This window comes from Phyllostomus discolor, chromosome 4 (assembly GCF_004126475.2).
Source record: "Phyllostomus discolor isolate MPI-MPIP mPhyDis1 chromosome 4, mPhyDis1.pri.v3, whole genome shotgun sequence".
Taxonomy (NCBI): domain Eukaryota; kingdom Metazoa; phylum Chordata; class Mammalia; order Chiroptera; family Phyllostomidae; genus Phyllostomus; species Phyllostomus discolor.
In genome coordinates, this window is record NC_040906.2 from 127,960,555 (window position 1) to 127,980,448 (window position 19,894).

At 39.2% G+C, this 19,894-nt stretch overlaps 1 protein-coding gene and 2 pseudogenes across 3 annotated transcripts in view; 1 reads left to right on the forward strand and 2 right to left on the reverse strand.

Annotated features, from left to right (window-relative positions):
* Window positions 1–15,255, forward strand: part of BEND6 (BEN domain containing 6) — a 58,769-nt gene extending 43,514 nt beyond the window's left edge. Inside the window, exons 4-7 of one of the 3 annotated variants that reach the window (XM_028509799.2) lie at window positions 2,877–3,103; window positions 4,416–4,608; window positions 5,489–5,625; window positions 14,074–15,255. In XM_028509799.2, coding sequence (XP_028365600.1) covers window positions 2,877–3,103; window positions 4,416–4,608; window positions 5,489–5,616 — 548 coding nt within the window. In that variant the 3' untranslated portion in view covers window positions 5,617–5,625; window positions 14,074–15,255. Of the gene's footprint in view, window positions 1–2,212; window positions 2,277–2,876; window positions 3,104–4,415; window positions 4,609–5,488; window positions 5,626–14,073 lie in introns of those variants that run through there. The other 2 variants (XM_036024289.1, XM_036024290.1) reach the window with 2 other exon arrangements.
* Window positions 11,192–13,543, reverse strand: LOC114494571 (annotated as a pseudogene).
* LOC114495004 lies at window positions 14,115–17,359 on the reverse strand (annotated as a pseudogene).
* Between the last annotated feature and the right edge of the window lie 2,535 nt (window positions 17,360–19,894).

The following is a 19,894-nucleotide window of genomic DNA, read 5'->3' on the forward strand; positions in this document are numbered from 1 at the left end:
TGCTCTAGAGAGAAGAGCATGCTCAGAAAAGAAGGGGTTGGGTTAGGTGCGGGTTGTGAGAGAGAGGGAGAGGGAGAGAGAGAGAGAGAACATGGGTTGAGTCCTTTGTCTTGAGAGTTTTTACCTGAAGATCTCAGGGGAGGATCTCAATAGACTATTCATCAGCTTTCCAGGTGTGTCTCCTCAGGGTCATGGTCCCCACTGACTGGTCAGCACCAGGGCAGGGGAGTGGTCATTAGTCATCAGAGCTGGTCCTGATGTCAGCCATGGCCTTTCTCCACCCGGCCTTGCTGCTTCTGCACCTGGAGCTGAAACATAACTGAGGCCTAGATGTTATCTGTAGTTTGGTCAAAACTCTGCCTCTGTGTCCAACAGACCCGAGGCTTTGTTCTTAAGGTTAGTTGCTGTGGGTCAGAACTTCATTGGCCTGAGGGCTTAACACTTAAGGAAGTGGCTGTGTAAGGGTTTGTATGGGAGTCTATGTGGCTATTCTCTGGCTCCCTTGTTCCTCCTCTAAGGGGTTCTACCACATGACTAGTGACATGCCAGGGGAGAGGTCAGGGGAGGGTCCTAACCACATGACCAGCGATATGAAAAGTCAGGGCTTCTAAACCGCATGACCATTGATATGCTAGGAGAAGAAAGGTCACCCCAGGGGCTGGGGGAGGAGGTCCCACCCCAGTTTTGCCCATCGGTAGGTACCTGGGGCTTTCTGCAATAGTCACCTTCAGTACCTGGCCTATCATTCCTACTTCGCTCATGGCTGTCTAACTGCCTGCTACACTAGCATTTATGTGGTACAATATGCATGAGGTATTGTCCATCCAGGAAGCTCCCCCAAGCTCAGGTATCCAAAATTTTTATTGAGGGTTTATTACACAGGCATGACTGACTGACTGACTGACTGATTGATTGCCTACATAGTTGAACTCAGTCTCTAAATCTTTCTGGCTACCGAGTATGATCATTCCTGCCCTGAGAAACCCCTTAGCATAAACTATAAAGTGCGGTCTGAGGGGCTCCCCATAAATAACAAAGATACTCCTACTGAGGAATTTCCAAGGATTTAGGACTGCCTCCCAGGAACTAATGGGGAATTGTGGGGGGGGGGGGGGGGGGGCTGCAACCTCTCTTTGAGCAGGGGAGATTCTTATTTCACAGAATGGTTATTCAAATAATATCCCCCACCCCGCCCTCACTTCCAAACAGCTGGAATCACATCTGGGTTTGCTTTCAGTTTCATCCCATCACCTAACATAGTGGTTGGAAAATGTTGAGTCTGCATGATATAGTACAGTTAGTTACCCTTGAACAATGTGGGGTAAGGAGTGCTGACCATGCAGTTGGAAATCCATGTATACCTGACTCTCCAGAAACTTAACCTCCAATAGTCTTCTGTTGACTCAAAGCCTTACTGATAACATGAGCAACCGATGAACACGTTTTTGTATATGTATTATATTATATGCATTCATGACACCTAAATTTTTCTTAATTTTTCTAGGTTATGCAGTTTGTGAGTTTTTTCAAATTGTCACAAATCTCCAGAAAATTTTTCAAAATTATTTCTGGAAAAAATCTGAGTATAAATAGACCAGTGCAGTTCAAACTCATGTTGTTCAAGGGTCAACTGTAGTTTATGATGTGAAATAGGCAGAGTCTGAATTTGAATCTTGGTTCTTCTTTTCACTAACTGGGTTGACCCTGGGTGGGTTGTTTACCTCTCACTGCCTAACTGTCTCACCTATAAATTGGGGATAGTGATAATGCCTGTCTCAGAAAGTTGCAATAAGGATTAAATAAATAAACATGAGTTAAGTTCCCAGAATAATGTATGGTACAGCGTAAAAGCTAGGTCAATGTTTAACATTATTAAATGCTCAATAAGTAATTTCTGATTGAATGAGTGTCTGGCAAAGGAGAAGTACTTAGTAAATATTAATTGAGTGAACATAACATTCATGATTTTCTTTTTTAGTAGATTTTCCAATTTTTCTTTTAATATAATACCAGATATATCAATATGCCATCATTATGTCTGATTTTCAGCTCTCAAACCTTATATTACTCTAAAGATTATAGCATAATAATATGCTTAAGAAAAGTACAAAAAATATTTCAGTCTTTTTGACCCTCAGCCATAAAGTGAGGAGTTGAATTAGATAGGGTTCAAGGTGACTTCCAACTCCAACAAAATGTTATTTGTCCTTAGGAAACAAACTAAATATAACAACAGAGAAGACCATTTTACATGGAGACATGAAACCTTTGAATGTGTAAGTTTCTATTGAAAAAAAAGAACAAAGAATAAATTCAATTAATTACCAGAATTCATCTTTGATATGTGAAAAAAATAGATTTGAGTTTCGGCAATGAATTTTTATTAGTTTGATGGAATTTGACTCCCTGGCAAACCACTCACAAAGGTCATGTAAAATTTATTTTAATCTGTGAGAAATAGCTTGTTTTATCTTGTCACTTAAACTGGCTTAATGTGAGTATCTGGAAGGTGATTGATAACAGAATCGGTGATGTCTCCAAACAAGAGATTAAACACTTTCAAATAATACTATTAGCAATTGGAAAAAGAATCAACTCATTAAAACATTCATTTTAGTTATGATGTAATGTGTAAACATTTAAATACGATCTCCAAAAGTTTTTGAAATTGATTTTTATTGCTGAGCAATTACATTATTTAATAATAAAAAGTAAATATGTCCCAATCACTCTTCTTGCTGTGTTTATTTTCCAAAGGTAGCAAATGTTAACAATTTGTTCCACATATTTCTATGCATATACACACAAAAGAAAATGTATATATGCCCCTGTTATGAAAAGTCTTTGTAAAGTATTACTTTTTCTTGCCATTTTAGTGTTACCACAAGCAGTCACCCAGTTTGAAGAATTGGTTGGTATGGCGGAGGCTGTGCTTAAGGGTAGAGGAACCATGGTCACATCTGCATCCACCCTCTGGAGAGCAACAAACAACTCCTCACCAGATTCATTTGCCTCAATGTGCAGTAATTCTAATTCTAATTCTAATTCCAGTTCACCAATCTCCTTGAGAGCTGAAGAAGAGCATCATACTGATGAAAAACAGGTCGGTTGAACTACCTGCCCTATCTTTTTCTGGGATATAGTTAAATACAAAAATTAAATAAGAGCACAAAGTAACCATTGTTTAATCAGATGTCTTTTGGAAACTTCAGGTCATAATCATAACATTCCAATTGCATGAAATGATTTTTTATGATAAATCTAATATTTGTAAAACAAATATTCAGTTTAGAAAACTAAAGTCAAATTGTGGATAGTGATGAAGTTTTTAAACTAGAAAATTCTTAATCCAGTGACAGAAGGATAGCTATTCATTCGAAATTATATCATTAAGAGAGGGTAAATTTCATCCTCTCCATGCTGTCTAGACAAAATTCTTTTTCTATTTTCTTGATTTCTTTTCATAAAGAAACAGAAACTAAGAGGACAAGAGTTTTATTAGAATTAGGTATCATATTTGGAAAATACGACTTCACGAGCAATAATTAAATACGAAAAATCTAACATTCAGAATACTTGAATCTTAGTGTGTTAGATTTCTTTTTGTGTATAACAGATTACCACAAAATTAGTAATTTGTAGTAATACAAACTTATTGTCTCAGAGTTCTCTGGGTCAGAAGGGTGGTGACATCAAGCTGCTGGAAGGTGCACTCCTTTCTGGAGGCTCAGTGGAAGAATCTGTTTCCTGTTCATTTGGGTTGTTGCAGAATTCAGTTTCTGGGGTTTTAGACACTGAGTTCCAATTTCCCTGCTGACTGAAAACTGAAAGCCTGTTTCTAGAGGCAACCACATTCCTTGCTTTGTGGCCCACTTCCACCGCCCTCAAAGCCAGCCAGGGCAAGCGAAGCCCCTCCCACTTTTCCAATCTCTCCTCCTTTATCTTTTTTCCTGACCCATTCTTCGTCCTTCCTCTTCTTCATGGAAAGGCTCCTGTAATGAGATGGGGCCCACCTGGATAATCCAGGATAATCTTCCAATCTCATGACTTTAATCATACATACGAAGTTGTTTTTCCCATGTAAGTAACATATTCACCAGTTCCAGGGCATGGGGTGTAGATATCATCAGTGGGCCATAATTCTGCCCACCAGACTTAGTTGAAGCACCAAATCTAGAGTCCATAATAAGTTTTGTACATACTCTGGAACAAACACCTCATAAATATTTGGAATTATATCAAAGGTAATATTTAACTTTAGCCCCTGAAATACAAAGTATATACTAAAAGTATAATACATTACCTTAAAGAATGTTGATTTTGTTTTCTGGTATGCCTTAATGAATAATATATTTCTCCAGATATCACTTTCTTTTTCTTTTCCAATTTCATTTGTCATTTTTTTATTTTTTTAGTTCAAGATTGAAAAATGGCAGATTGCCCGTTGTAACAAGAGCAAGCCTCAGAAGTTTATTAATGATTTAATGCAAGTGCTTTACACAAACGAGTACATGGCCACACACAGCCTGACGGGTGCAAAGTCCTCTACTTCGAGGGAGAAAGCTGTCAAGCCAGCTATGAATCAGAATGAAGTTCAAGAAATTATAGGTGATAACATGATTGTATTACATTGTCACAGGAATTTGAAATTATTTTACCCTTCAAGGTTAACTGATCCTTTTATGATCTTTTTCTTCAAATTTATTTTTTCTATGAAAGAAGGAACCTCAGGATAGTCTAAACCCTATTAAATATGAAACATTTTATAGAAAATTTTTACACTAAAAGTAGATATTAAACTAAAACTAAATTTTATATCACTGAAATGTTTGGCTTCATAAACTTCATAGCTTTAGAAAAGTACATTTAATTTTTAAAATCCTTTCATCTAAAATTTCAGTAACAGTTTATATCTTATTTTGTCTTTTTTATCTTCGTTCTATTTCTTATTTTTTTATTCTAGAAAGATAGAGGTTAATTTGACTCTTATTTATGGTTTTTAAGTTAATAAATCTCTTTAAATATAATAATTTAGGTTTTCATATAATTTTTTTTGCAAACATCCAACAAATCTAGGGAATCATGGAATGCCAGCTCTCTATATTTGAATGGCATGTAATTTCTCACTTGGAAAAAAATCAGATGGACTCTAGTTGTCTCAGCTGATGTTGGGATGGATGAAATTAAATTCTGAACATTTTGGAGCAAGCAGACAGAGTTCAGAGCAAGTAGCAAAGTTAAAGTTGAGTGGTACCATAAGAAGACAAATATGTACATTCTAAATGTATAACTTAGACCTTTGTTATCTCTTGCTTTGCTTTGTAAAACCTGCCTATATGTTCATCTATTTAAATGTCTCGTGGGTGTTTGGGTTGCTTTTGCAAAATGAAGGCAAAATTATAATGTGGACTGCTTCATGTCTTATCTCAGTTCATGCTGTAAGATGCAAAGACCTCGTCAAGTGTTTGTGTTACTGTGGTCTTTGCAGGAGTCACCAAACAGTTATTTCCCAACACTGATGACGTCTCCATCAGAAGAATGATAGGGCAGAAGCTGAACAACTGCACCAAGAAGCCAAACATAAGCAAAAATATGAACTCTCAGGATATTAAGTAGATCCTTTCGGTAAGTACTTTAAATCTTCACAATTCTTTTAACGTAGCAGGAAGATGTAATACTTTTATCCTTGGAGAAGTATGTTCCAAACACTCTCTACAGAATACTGGTGGTCTGTGAAATGCTGGTATTCCTGGGGGTGAGGGTGGGGACAGGAAAGGAAATTTAGATTTGGGAACAATGAGTTCAATTACACAGATTTTCTTTTCCTAGCACCTCTCAGATATTTTGATACTCTTTAATATGCTCAAGTGCACCAGAAATCTCTAAGAAGCTATATAGTATGTAGAATTGTCCAAATGTGTTTTACTGAGGAACTTCTTTTTTTCCTCCACAGAAAATACGTTAAGTTGTGGGTAGAAAGGAGCCAAAGGAGGAACACAGGACAATGTAGGAAGTGTTTCTCCAGAACAGAGGCGATGCACACCCTTGGGGAGTATCTGTGGGACATCAGTGGGACTGAACTCACAACCCTAATACAGTGATTTGACCTGGGCACAAACTCCTGGCTGGAAGTATCGAGGGCTTTCCTCCACCATCCCCCATTCTGCTCCTCATTGTCTTTGGATCTTTAAATCGGTTGTTATAGTTGTTGGTTTGATAAAGATTTTTACCAAGATGTTTGTACTATGCTAAGAAAAAGAATTATTTCTTTTTAGTGAGTTCTGAGGAAGATACACTTTAGACTCGGGCCCTGCCCTAGATAAAAGTGTGAAATGGAATTTCACATTTGCTTTAGCAAACCAAAGTCCTGGCTGTTTCACTTGTGCTTACCCTTCCTCTCCATTATTTTGATGGGAAATATGTAAAAAAATATGCAGTACTGTGTTATGAATATTTTAATTCAGAAATAGAGGTATTTAGTAAACACATGAGGGCAGGTGTTTGTTCATTTAACTTCTACTTTGCCTGTTCTCCACCTAACCCTAGCCACCTCTGAGACCATTTTGTCTTTTTTTCTGTGTCCATGAATTCTTTCTCTTTTTTTATCTTTTCTGCTTTACCCTTCCACTCCGCCCCCCATCACCTTCCCCCTCCCATCCCTGACCGAGAGCTGTCAGCCTGATCTCTATCTATGAGTCCATCTCTGTTTTTTTTCCGACCATGTTTTAAATGTAACGTGGAACTTTACATTTGCAGTAATGTAAATTGCAGTAATTCTGCAATTGCAGAATTCAACTGACCCACCCTGTACCCATTGCTGACCAGCACCCCATCCTCCTTGAGGGTCCCTTACTGTTTTTCTATACAAGTAAGGCTACTGATGAGGGGCAACAACAGTCTTTCTTCCTTAAAAACAAACAGAACCACTTATCACAACTTCAGGGGTCCATTCCCTTGGCTCATATATATGGGTAGACTGACTTGAAGATTTACAAAAGATAAGGATATATAATCCCCAAGTGATTAAAAAGTTCAATAGACTGTGAGTTTCATGGCTTCTCAGTTAGTAGATAATTGCTTAAATGAGCCCTTGGAACATACCACTTTGACAGGGGGTTGCTCTGTCACTCTGATGTATAATGGCCACGTTCCCTCTCTAACTGCCATGCAACCAGAGACGCAAGTCATAGAGCTATCTTTTGTAGCACATTATTTTTTTATTTTTAATATATTTTATTGATTATGCTATTACAGTTGTCCCATTTCCCCCCACTCATTCTCCCCTACCCTGCATACCCCTCCCACCCACACTCCTCCCTTTAGTTCATGTCCATGGGTCATAAGTTCTTTAGTTTCTACATTTCCCATACTATTCTTGCCCTCCCCTTGTCTATTTTCTACCTACCATCTATGCTACTTATTCTCTGTACCTTTTCCCCCTCTCTCCTCCTCCCACTCTCCTGTTGCTAACCCTCCATGTGATCTCCATTTCTGTGGTTCTGTTCCTGTTCTAGTTGTTTGCTTAGTTTGCTTTTAAGTGTGGTTGTTATAAGTGTGAGTTTGCTGTCATTTTACTATTCATAGTTGTGATCTTCTTTTTCTTAGATAAATCCTTTTAACATTTCCTATAATAAGGGCTTGGTGATGATAAACTCCTTTAACTTGACCTTATCTGAGAAGTATTTTATCTGCCCTTCCATTCTAAATGAAAGCTTTGCTGGATAGAGCAATCCCAAGATTGCTATAGGTCCTTGTCTTTCATGACTTGGAATACTTCTTTCCAGCCCCTTCTTGCCTGTAAAGTCTCTTTTGAGAAATCAGCTGACAGTCTGATGGGAACTCCTTTGTAGGTGACTGTCCCTTTATCTCTTGATGCTTCTAGAATTCTCTCCTTCATTTTAATCTTGGGTAATGTAATTATGATGTGCCTTGGTGTGTTCCTCCTTGGGTCTTACTTCTTTGGGACTTTCTGAGCTTCCTGGATTTCCTGGAAGTCTATTTCCTTTGCCAGACTGGGGGAGTTCTCCTTTATTATTTGTTCAAATAACTTTTCCACTTGATGCCCTTCCTTTTCCCCTTCTGGTACCCCTATAATTCAGATGTTGGTACATCTAAAGATGTCCTGGAGGTTCCTAAGCCTCTCCTCATTTTTTTGAATTCTTGTTTCTTCATTCTTTTCTGTTTGGTTATTTCTTTCTTCCTTCTGGTCCACTCCAATGATTTGAGTCCCAGTTTTCTCCCCGTCACTATTGGTTCCCTATACATGTTCCTTCATTTCACTTAAAGTAGCCTACATTTTTTCATCTAATTTGCGACCAAAATTAACCAATTCTGTGAGCATCCTGATCACCAGTGCTTTGAACTGTGCATCTGATAGGTTAGCTATCTTCATCGCTTAGATGTACTGGCTCTGAAGCTTTGATCTGTTCTTCTGTTTGGGCCCTTTTGGGGGGGGGGGGCGTTCTAGTCACACCTGTTCTGCATGACGGGTGGAACCTTAGGTGTTCACCAGGGCAGAGCAACCCAGTTGCTGCGTTGTGACGATGTATATGGGGGCAGGGTCCGAGAGGGAACAATGGCTCTTACTCCACTCTCGTATTTCAGTCCCTTCCACTGCTTCCCACAAGCAAATTGAAGCCTTCTGGTGCTGGTTCCTGGGTGGGTGGGCTTGTGTACATTCTAGGACCCCGTGGGTCTCTCCAATGAACTCTCCTGTGAGGCTGGGAGCCTCTCCCGGCACCTCAATTCCCACGAGTGTTTCAACCGCTGCTTTTAGGCTTTATTTCCTGGTGCTGGGGCCCTGGGTTGCACGGTCTGTCTTGCTCACCATTTTTACCTGGTTTATCTGCACTCGAATGTGTGTCCATGGTCAGCCAGCGGCCTTACGCACCTCACTGGGTCTGCCTGCTGCCACCCCACTCGCTCCCAGGGTCTGCGAGTTGCCTGCATGCCTGGGGTCTGCCAGCTGCCACCTGTGTGCCCAGGACCGGCAACCACCGCTTTTTCCTGCCGTGACCCCTCTCCACTGCCTGCCAATTCCACCCCTCTTACCTGTCTGGATGAAATGGTTGTTGGATTTCCGTACAGTTCAATTTTCTGCCAGATCTGGTTGTTTTTTTGTTTCTAAATTTTTGTTGTTCTTAATTTTGGTTGTGCGAGGAGACACAGTGTATCTACCTACACCTCCTTGTAGCACATTATTGTATTTCAGAGCCTCTCAAAGCACATCAGTAATCTAACTCCTCCCTGTTTTAATATCTCAAACTGCCAAGGGTAAGCACAAAACTCATCTCTGATAAGATCAGTCAAGCAGACTTGAAGAAATTGAAGTTAAAAAATTTTTATATCAGTTTTGTTTGTACTTGCCAATACTAGTGCTATTAAACCACCTGGATATGGCCTTAATTAAAATTATTTAAAAGAACAAATCTTTTGCTATGGACACAATATGTTTCAGTGCCTTCTGAGCCTGAGCCTTGTTGCCAAGTTGTTAATGATAGAAATGGGTGTATCATGAATCAGAAGTAGAGATTAACAAGGTGTCAGAAGTATGTTCTGAATGGAAAAAAGTTTGTTTTAATTGACAGACATCTTTCATTTGAAGGATAGCAAAAGCAAAATTATTTTGAAAGGACAGAAAATAAGCTAGAAAGCACAGAAAATACCCTAGGGATTTAGCCAAGCTTGAGGTAGTAGTCAGACATAGCACCATCTAGTGGTCTTTGGAACCCAAAAGGTGACTACCCTTCTTTAGGCAGTCCATGCCTTCTGCTCAGCCTCTTTCTCTGCAAAGTATTATTTGAAAAAAAATTTTTCCCTTGCATTACTATTAGCAGGTGATATGTTGCAAAATCACATATACTTACATGAATTCTTATTCATTCAAAAAGCCTAGCATCCCCCACTGACGTGCTCTGTGGTGACTGTGTCCTCCACCCATTACTGAGTTCAAGGTTGCCACTAGTCGTTTAGATCTGACAGGACAACCACTTCCCAGCTAAAAGTCATTTGTTTGAGGATTAGTGCTACATTCCATCTTCCTCTTTTTTCATCTATTCTCTCTCACACCTCTGATTGCTGTTAGGCCAAAGTGAGAGGCAACAAGCATTTATTTGAGATCCAAAAGAATAGCTATTAGGAAAGCACTGATTCAGGCAGAAACCCAAATAGTGTTCTGATGAGAAGGGAAGGCAAGGATTATTTATGAAAAAGGGAAAGGAAACAGTTACATGAATAGAAGAAATTTTTATCGTTCAGAGGATCTAACACAATGATGCTAATTCTAAAGAATGGTTTTAATTTTTAGTCTGGTAGTCATAATATCTACTTTCTTATTATCTTTACTTACAGTTGTTTGAGACACAATGCTGCTTTAGGCCCAGGCCAAAGGTTATTTTGCCCTGTTTAACATTCCAAGGGTTTGAGAAATAAGACGTGCAAAGACCATTCCTCAGGGATGGCAGCTCTGACTCCATTTTAAAGTGGCTCCATTTATATTCTTTTTTTCAATGCCTTTAAGCAGCTTGCACGTTGCCAAGAGTTTGATGTTGCCAGCCTTTCTGGCCTTTCTCCATTTTTTTGCTTCTCTCTTATAGGAGCTGAAGAAAATTACATTTATAAGAATAACAGAATATTAGAATACCACCTCTAAAACACCCCACTAAGTGGTCAAACAGCCTTCTCCAGAAATATCCAACACTGCCTCAGTATATATAATCTGCACCATGATATTACATATGTATATATTATAAGTTAAAATGATCTAATATAGCAGTGCTGAAACAGGGTAGGAGGGCTTTTGTCTGCTGCCTCTCAACTGGGGGATATTTGAAAATGTCTGAAGTTATTTTTGGTTGTTACAACTGGGTGATACTACTGACATCTAGTGGACAAAAGCCAGGGATGCTGCTATACATCCTCCAATGTATAGACAGGGACCACAAAGAATTACCCAGCCCAGAATACCAGCTGTGCCAAGGTTGAAAAATCCTAGTCTAAAATGTTTTCCTTATTATAGAGATAATGAAACTAAGGCCTAAAGTGGCAAAGTGAACTGACAGGGTCATACAATTAGTGACTGTTGGAGAGCCAACACTAGCATACAGTTTTTCATTTCTTTTTGGGGGGAGGGGGAGGGTGTTGGGGGAGACGTCACAAAGAAATTTACTGAAATCCAGAGGGAAAATAAATTATAGAAACCATATACAACATAAAAATGGCCACATTTACAAAGCAGCAACCTTGATAAACAATTGGCCGTAGACAGGATATGGAATTTGTCAGTCCTGAATCTCTTCATCTCTGCTGGAGGGGCCAGTGCAGTACAGGTTCAATTGCATAAGACTTGGTTACTGACTCTTAAGAGCTGGCCAGATAACAGAGTGTGGCTTAGTTCCAGGCAAACACAAAATGACCCTTCTCAAATCATGAAGGGCTCTGTTTCATTTAGTACTAGAGAAGATTCCTTTGTACTCTGACCCTGACCTATCCCTGAAGTATCCTGGATTCTGGAATTTGTAAAATTCTTCTAGTTCTTCTGGCTGCTGATGGATATGGTCAGACTGTGCTATCAGCACAACAGCACCTCCTGGTCGGTGGACATAGGATTAGCTTCTCCCCTGGGAAAAGGACAAGCTGAGAAGTCCACCACAAGGGCCTCCTGCATGGCCAGAGACTCTCTGGGGTGGACATTGTGCCTTGGGGTAGAGGGCCTGGCAGGCAAAGGTGCCACTCTACAGCAAATGGAATGAAAGTTGAGGCTTAGCCACAAGGAGCAAGTCAGAGAACAGGAAGGACATTCGAGAGAGGATCCCCATGGAGCAGCACCACCCACTGGTTCCTGCACCAGCCAGCTCTGGTGTAGGAACCAGCAACCTGAGGTCAGCCCCTGTGCCTGGCTTCCATTTAGCAGAGCCTGGACACGCCAGAGGAGCTGGTCATTCTTCTGTTTCTGCCCAATGGTGAGGACTTCTTGGGTAGTCTCACTTTTTAATCAAGAAGCCCATGTGAGCTACCAGTGCTCAGGGTATTTGGGACTTGAGTTTTCTGCCAAAGCAAGAACAAGATTCTCATGCTATTGGAGTCTCTGCAGAGCCAGAATGAGCAAATCCTGGAGCTGAAGGCCTCCAGAGTCAGGGTGGCCTTCCTGAAGCTGCACAAACTTCCAGAAACATTTGCTCCTGCATAGTGGTCCAAGACTTCTCTCCATTGGCAGCAAATTGGGCTCAGAGGTCTAGGTCAGGGAAGAAGCCCTCCAGGCCCAGTCCCAAATGCCCTCCTTCCAAGAAGGGAAGCAGCTCTTGGCTTGCACATAATTGAGCTCCCAGGGCCCAAACAGGGTCTGGCGTTCTGGTGGTCGAGCATGCCCTTGGCTTTCAGAATTCCCATGAAGTATTTGGTCATCAGCCCCAGCTGTTCCCGGCAACACTGCTAGGTCTCCAGCAGCTCCCAGGCTGTGTGGGAGTGTTTCTGCTCCCACAGGGCAAGCTGCTCTTGCACCAGCCACCGAGCAGTGGGGCCCGGACTCTCCATGACTGGCCAAAGGTAGTTGTTTGTAGTTCATCTAGACTGGTGTTTGACCAAACAACGGTACCACAGCCTAGCCAAGCTGACACATAAAATGAAATGTTTTAGGGCCAGAACATCTGGTTTTGAAGCCCGCTCCAGCTCTTAATAAATGCACAGCCTTTGGAAAGGATCTAGACCTCTCTGAATTTACCTAGCTCAGGAATGGATTCAGGATTTATGGAACTTACAGCATGTAGAATGTGAAAAATTCTCTTGAAGAAAAGAAACACAACAATTATGAATACACAATTTGTTACAACTGTAGATATTAATTTTGAATAAATCATGAAAACTACATAATGGTTAAAAGTTAACAAATTTTCTCAAATATCTCATTATGTAGAGGAAATTACATAATATTGTTGTTAACATCTCTACAATACTTTTATTCTGTTTATTCTGTTTTGGGGGGATTGCATACATGTTAGTTGCCTCTTCATTTGAAAACAATTTTGTAAAGCCTTTTCGATAAAAAGAATAGAAAAATAATTTAGGCTATCCTCTAGCATACTTGATAGAAAATTCCTCCTTTTTTTTCCTTTTTGATAGTTTACAGAGGTTTAAGTTCTCAACTCTTTGTTAAAAATGTGATTTTTAGGATTGTTGCCAAATTCAGGAAACCTCTATTGAGTTTCTTTGATACCTTAGCTTTAAGATTTCAGGGCATTTCAAGTTTTCTGTGGAGTAAGTGCTCTTAAATATTCTTTGAATTGACCATGTTCATAGCATTCCTAGAAGACATTGCAAACTGGAATGACCAGCAATAATGTAACTGTACATGAACGAGGTTACAAAGCCAAAATATATATATCCCAGCCAGTCCTTAACAAAATCTTAGAAATACCCACTGCCACTCTGTGGTTACAGTTAGAGGACAAAACATGAACGAGAGGCAGTTACAATGGAGAGAGGCAATGGTCTTAACTGATTATGACTGAAATGCCTAATTGTGGCAAATTTAACAAAAACATATAAACATGTGAGGGTATTATAGGGCCTTTTTCTTGCAAGGTCCCAATGCAAGTAAGTGCTATTCACTTCACAGTAACTCTGCCTCTGGCCAGCTTAGCTCATTTGGTTTTCTTGAGTTTTGAAAGAGGCAAAGCAGATTGGGAAAACTTCCTGATATTTCAGAATCAATAAATGTTACTGAAGATTGAAAAAAGAATTGTTGATAAATTTTTAAGATGGTTGATGGATATTTGGGAAGGGTCCATTTTACTCCATGTGTCTGAAATTTTACCTATTAAAAAGTTTCTTAAAAGTCATTTTGAATCAAAATGTATGCTAAGTATTTCAACTGTTATCTATACTGAAATTCTCTGCATAGATCATAAAAGAATTCATAAGTCACCTCAATAATAATGCTTCTTATTAACAATTTGTATTGTTGAGCAAAAATTTGTTGTGTACTGGACACAACAATAGATAATTCATACCACTGTTAACATACTATAAGAATTCTAAAATGAATTTGCTTTGTTTCTTGAAATTTGCTTTTCATAGGTACTACCGGTATCTGAAATAAAGCACCTCCAGTTTTAAATCTAACATTGGATTTTGTTGGAGACACTGCCACCTGCCTGGCAGTGAGCACAGAAACACGGCAGGGACAGGCTGTGAGACATCTGTAACACCGATGGACTCTTCCGATGGAGCAGCAAGCCTGCTGAAGAAGCTGCATGTAGATTCCACCCTAAATATCCACAATGCATCAAACTAGAGAATTTTTAGCAGTCAAATAAGCATGCATTATGATTTCTTGCATTTTCCTATTCCCAAATGTTTCCTGTACAGCTCACCTAACATGATAGTCGACTGCTGTACATATATCATTACCAGTCACTCTCCATTTCAGTTTTCGGATCTTAAGCACGAGCACATGTGTGGAACAGTGTGGTGAAATGATCGGTGTTCGAGAACAGCAGAGCAGCAAAGTCATCCTAAAATCTGGTAATCATATCTGACCAAGCAATAGAGTTTTAGCAATAAAATTCAGGATAATTCTGTTATTTAAAATGTATAAACTAGAAATAAAAATGAGAGCAGCAAGATCTTTTATTTTAATATGAAACTATTTCACTGTATTTCTAAAAAGGAAATAAACCCAAATTTAATGTTTATGATAGTTAAAACAGGGCATCAACTTTCAGAAAAAAAAAATTATGTTTACATGCTTCTAACTTTTTATTGCCCAAAGTAAAATTATAGATATGTAATATAAAACATCAATATCGTCTAAAACATTCTTTATAAGGGGTAATATTCTATATATTTGGTTATATTGCTACACTGCTTAGTTTTAACTGGTTTGTTTCCATAGCTTCAGAAGAAAAAATAAACAAAATCACATGGGGTTGATAATCACACAAAAAAGAAAAATGCCATTTTGTAAATGAATGAAGCTAAAACATTCTTCATCAAGAAGCTTCTCCTTTGATGTCAGGTTGTCACACGTGACAACTCTGCATTGCCACACCACGCTTCTTCGGTGTGCAGAGTTAGGTCTAAACTTGGAAAGAGGATGCATATAACAGAAAGTTCAGTACTGTGGACCCAGGGAACATTCCATAAATGTTGCTTGATAACAATGTAGTTGTACAAAATGAACATTCTTTAGGAAATAACTTATGTTAACATTTGCTACTTTTACTTAAATATGAATAAATACCATTGAAAGCATAAAAAGTATTTGCTTGTTTTTATTAATGTATAGAATCTGGGGGTGGGGATCCCTTTCTATGCTGATGGCTTCTTTACCCATACATTAAGTCTATGTGGCTCTGGCTTGTTTGTCCTCTAAAGAGCTCTGTTTGTAGAATATATACACAATACCCATAGTAAATGTTCATTCTATGTAGGTATATACACAATGTCCAGGGTGCTTAATATTATACATGTTATTTCCTTAAAAAAAGACTTTGTAATATAAGTTTTGCCTACTCAATGTAAATAAAATTTACTTTTCAAAACACAGCTGTATTATTCAAATGAAACATCTATGGTTCTTCCTTAAAGTGTTTTCAGGTAGCCCTGGCCAGACAGCTCAGTTGGTCAGAGCATTATCCCAATACATCAAGGTCATGGGTTTGATCCCCTGTGAGGAAACATTCAAGAATCAGCTAATGAATGTATCAACAAGTGGAACAAAAATATTGATGTTTCCTCTCTCTCTCTTCCTTCCTTTCTAATATCAATCAATAAAAATTTTTAGAAAGTATTTTGAGATATGCTGATATTTTTATGGATAATAGAATGTATGCATTGTTTTTAATTTCACTTCATATATTGGTTCTAAATTCATGACAAGTTAGGAAAACTATTGAAACTGAATAGAGTACCCAGAAAGCAATTGATGGCCATATATGTGTAATGTACATGTTATGTATTCACATATATAAGAATTTAGAATATGATTAAAGTAGAACCTTTAATAATGGGGGAAAAGGATGCTTATTCAATAAATGATACAAAAACAACTGGTGAGTGAAAATTAAGTTAAATTTCTACTTTAAAGCATATTTCATGAAGAATTACAGATTAATAAAAAGTAAAAATGGGACTAGGATGAAAGGACTGTTTTTATATTCTCTGAAGGGTAAAGCATATCTACATCTACAGTAACTACAGCAAAGCATCAAAGAACATTTTACTAAGATACGAGTTCTGGGTATCTGTTCTGAGGTCTTCCTACATGTGCGACGTCATAGTTTGTTACTATTTTTCACCCCAGAGTATGGTCAGCACTTTCATTTGTTCTATGACATTTTCCTTGTGAACATTTTTCATACATTCATTAATTTTGCAGCTTTTCTCCACATTTAAAAAAGAACAAAATCTTGTACAGATGCTGGACCATAGCCTTTCCTGGACACATTTTTTTTTTATGGTTCTGAAAATTGTTTTTTTCTTTTAACTTTGTGATGCACCATAAACATTTTCCCATGCAAAGATGAAAATCTGCTACTGAAACACAGAGGGCTGCAGCTGGGTAATGAGAGTGACATCTGGAGCAAAGTATTGGCATGAAGCCCTGGGCTGGCAAATGCCTGCTAGGGGCACTACTCAAAGGTCCCTCGAAATCCTTTTGTGGGGCCCTACCACCACCCGAGTTCCCTTGGGCCCTTCTGGTGAGAGGGTCCTGTGAGCTTTTCTGCATCCACAGAACCCCCCTCTCCTCCAATTTCTGTCTGGTTTTCCTCATCTCATCCTCTGCCCTAGCCATCTCATCAAATTCTCTTATCATCTCCTGATGGCTCAAATGCATGTGGTATATGGCCTCTTAGTATTCCTGGAAGCACTGAGTCAGCCCCTCGTCATGTTTTCTGTTGGCTTTCCTGGTACATCATCCCCAGCGGGGCACTTTCCTGCAGCCCTGGGTTCCACGGCTGGTTTTCCTTCTTTTGGTTTTTCCCTCACGTGCTGGTTTTCCCTGGCTCTCCAACTTTCCTTCTATCACTGGCTGTCCCCCTTCTTTTGACTTTCCCTCCTCCTCTGTTTTTTTCCTCTCCTCTAGTCCTTCCTCAGCTTCTGCTTTCTCTTGTTTTCTATCTTTCCCTCATTTTCTAACTTTTCCTTATCTTCTGGAGTATGCACTACTTCTGACTCTCCAGCATTCTAAGGCTGTTCTTTGTTTTCCATCTCTCCTCAATTTTCAGGCATTCTTTCATTTTCGCTTTGTTTTTCCATATTGAAGCGTTCCCTCCTTTTCCTGTCCTGCAAAAATTCTGGACAGGTTTGTCCTTTTCCAGCCCAGCCTAATACTAAGAACAGATCTTAAAGAAACAGGGGCAGCAATGAAGGGTTTGCAAATGGCTCCGAGTCCCGCCGCAGTGAAGGAGGGTGGGCACCCAGACTGGGTTCCACATTGGCGCCCAGGGGAACTCATTTTTTAATGACACAATTTTTTCCTGGTCCAGCTATTTGCACAGGGGTTCATGGATGGTGGGAGGGGCCAGAGTTCCTTTCCAAACATTGCCAAGGACCTCTCTTTTCTGTCATACCACTGATTCAGGCCGGCATGGCTCCTCTGAGAAATTTTCGTGTAGCTCTGCCGCCTCTTTTCTCTGACCCAGGCTAAGTCTGGAAGGATTTCTGTCGGGAGCCGACAAACAGCTGACCTTTTGACACAGTCAGGTCGGGTGAGACGTGTCTGCCAGCAGAAGCGGCTGCGGCCGGGTCTCCTATCTCTTCCCGTATGCCTGTCCCTATTAACATCAGGTGGTGAGATTTTTGGACAAAAAAAATCTCAACAAAAAACTTTGCATGATGCCTCTGATTCTGCGCCAAATGACTTGTTGACCACAGACTAGAGACCCCTAGCTACCCTAATGTTGTCTGTTTCCCTCACCTGGGAAGTTAAGGACAAAATTAAACTATGGGCAGACCAACTGCCAGAATGCTGAAGGAAGATGTTGCTAGGAATATTTCTTAGGGCTTCACCACCTGAAACTTAAGATTTATTAGAGCCACTACATCTCCCATACCCTGAACAGGAGTGTATAGAAACAAGGAGTTCTAGTTAAGAATAATAATCTCAATACATGGAAACGAATACAAAACATGACCCCCAACATGTATAAATCAAAAAACCTAGGCAAAAATCCAGTTACCTAATCCAGACAAATTTAATCTCAATGGATAATAGTTGATTTTTATATACCTACAAATCATCCCTTGCACCCTTTTAATTTAGGTCAATTCCTAAATTTTTAATAGATACCTAGTTATTAATTGGCACCTGAAAGTTTGTGCCTGTATAGCTTCATTACCTAACTGATTAATGACCCTCTTAGTCAAAATAACCTTTGTTTAATATGATTGATCTGTGGGACTTCCTGTACTTTTTGGTTATTTCTTTGTTTAACATGATTAATCTGTAAAATATTCTGTGTTTTTAGAAATTATTTCTGTGGTAACCATTTCTGTTTTAATAATCATACTATGCATTGAATGTTGTATAACCTCCCTATAAAAATAAAGATTGATTTTTCTCAGTGAGTCAGGCAGGCCCAAAAAGCCTGGCTGTCCTCTGGCACCCGACGCAGTGTCTCGATTCAGTCTCTTCGCCTTAGCCGTGTATCCTTCGGGGACCCCGAGATCCCGCCGAGGCTGGACCCCGGCAGATTTCTGTCAGCAGCTCTGCATCCCCAGGTCCGAAGAAGAAGAAGAAGAAGAAGAAGAAGAAGAAGAAGAAGAAGAAGAAGGAGCAGAAGGAGAAGAAGGAGAAGAAGAAGAGGAAGAAGAGGAAGAAGAGGAAGAAGAAGAAGAGGAAGAAGAAGAAGAGGAGCGGGTCCCTGCACTTCCAGATGAGCCCTTCCCTTGCAGGGACCAGGATTTCACAGGGTCTTTCTGAGATCTGGGGCTGGGAGCCCTCCAGGTACTCTCTGCGTCTTTTCTCTGCATCCCAACCCTGTGATTCCTGCTGAAGCTTGCCTCCCCCTCAGCTGCTAGATTAATAGGTTATAGATTTTGCATTTCTGGATGAGTTTTTCCATTTCCAGATGTATACTTCTGCTGATACTGTCTGATATTTGCCACTCATGAGGCGCCTAGACATTCTCCTTGTATTTTCTTCCCAATTTAACTTCGTTTAGCTACTTTTGAAGGTATTTGGATTCTGCTAATTCTATCAGTTGCTTATTTTGCTAAAAATAGTAGGGTAGGGTGTTTTGTTGTTATTTTATTTCTCCTTGTTGCTTTATTTGATTTTTTAGGTAAGGAAAATATAAGTAGGGCTACCTGCATGTTCTCACTGGAGAGTTGCAGCCACTGTTGCTGCTATAGCAACAAGGTCAAAGTTATATTATGGTGTTTTCATTCCCCAGTAAACAATTACCTTTTTTGTATAGCTCCTGCACATTTTTTATTTTAATACCTATTTTATTTTTATTGTTCCTATGTAATTGATCATTGCTACATAGAAAAATTAGTGTTTGACTTTCTTTTTAAAGCATGTACATAGTTTACTATATATTTTAAGCATCAACCCTACTCTTTTCTTTTTTCTCTTGTTTTTTTCTAGCCAAAAGAAATTCTTCAAATAATGATAGTTTGTCTCCCTTAAAATTTTTTTTGCTACTTTCTCTTATTTCATTGTATTGCTTACAATTTCCAAAACAAGTTAAATAATAGTAGTGATAGTAGGCAAGTTCATTTTATTCCTCTCTTGGTCTCTTAATATAATGGGGGGGGGGGTGTGACTGGTAGCTATCTCATTATTTACTAGTTTGCACTTCCCTATTGATGGGTGTTTAATGGGGCATTCATATTACTTCTCTTATAAAAAAATCCATTCATGTCTTTCCTTGTTAACTTAAGTTGTTAA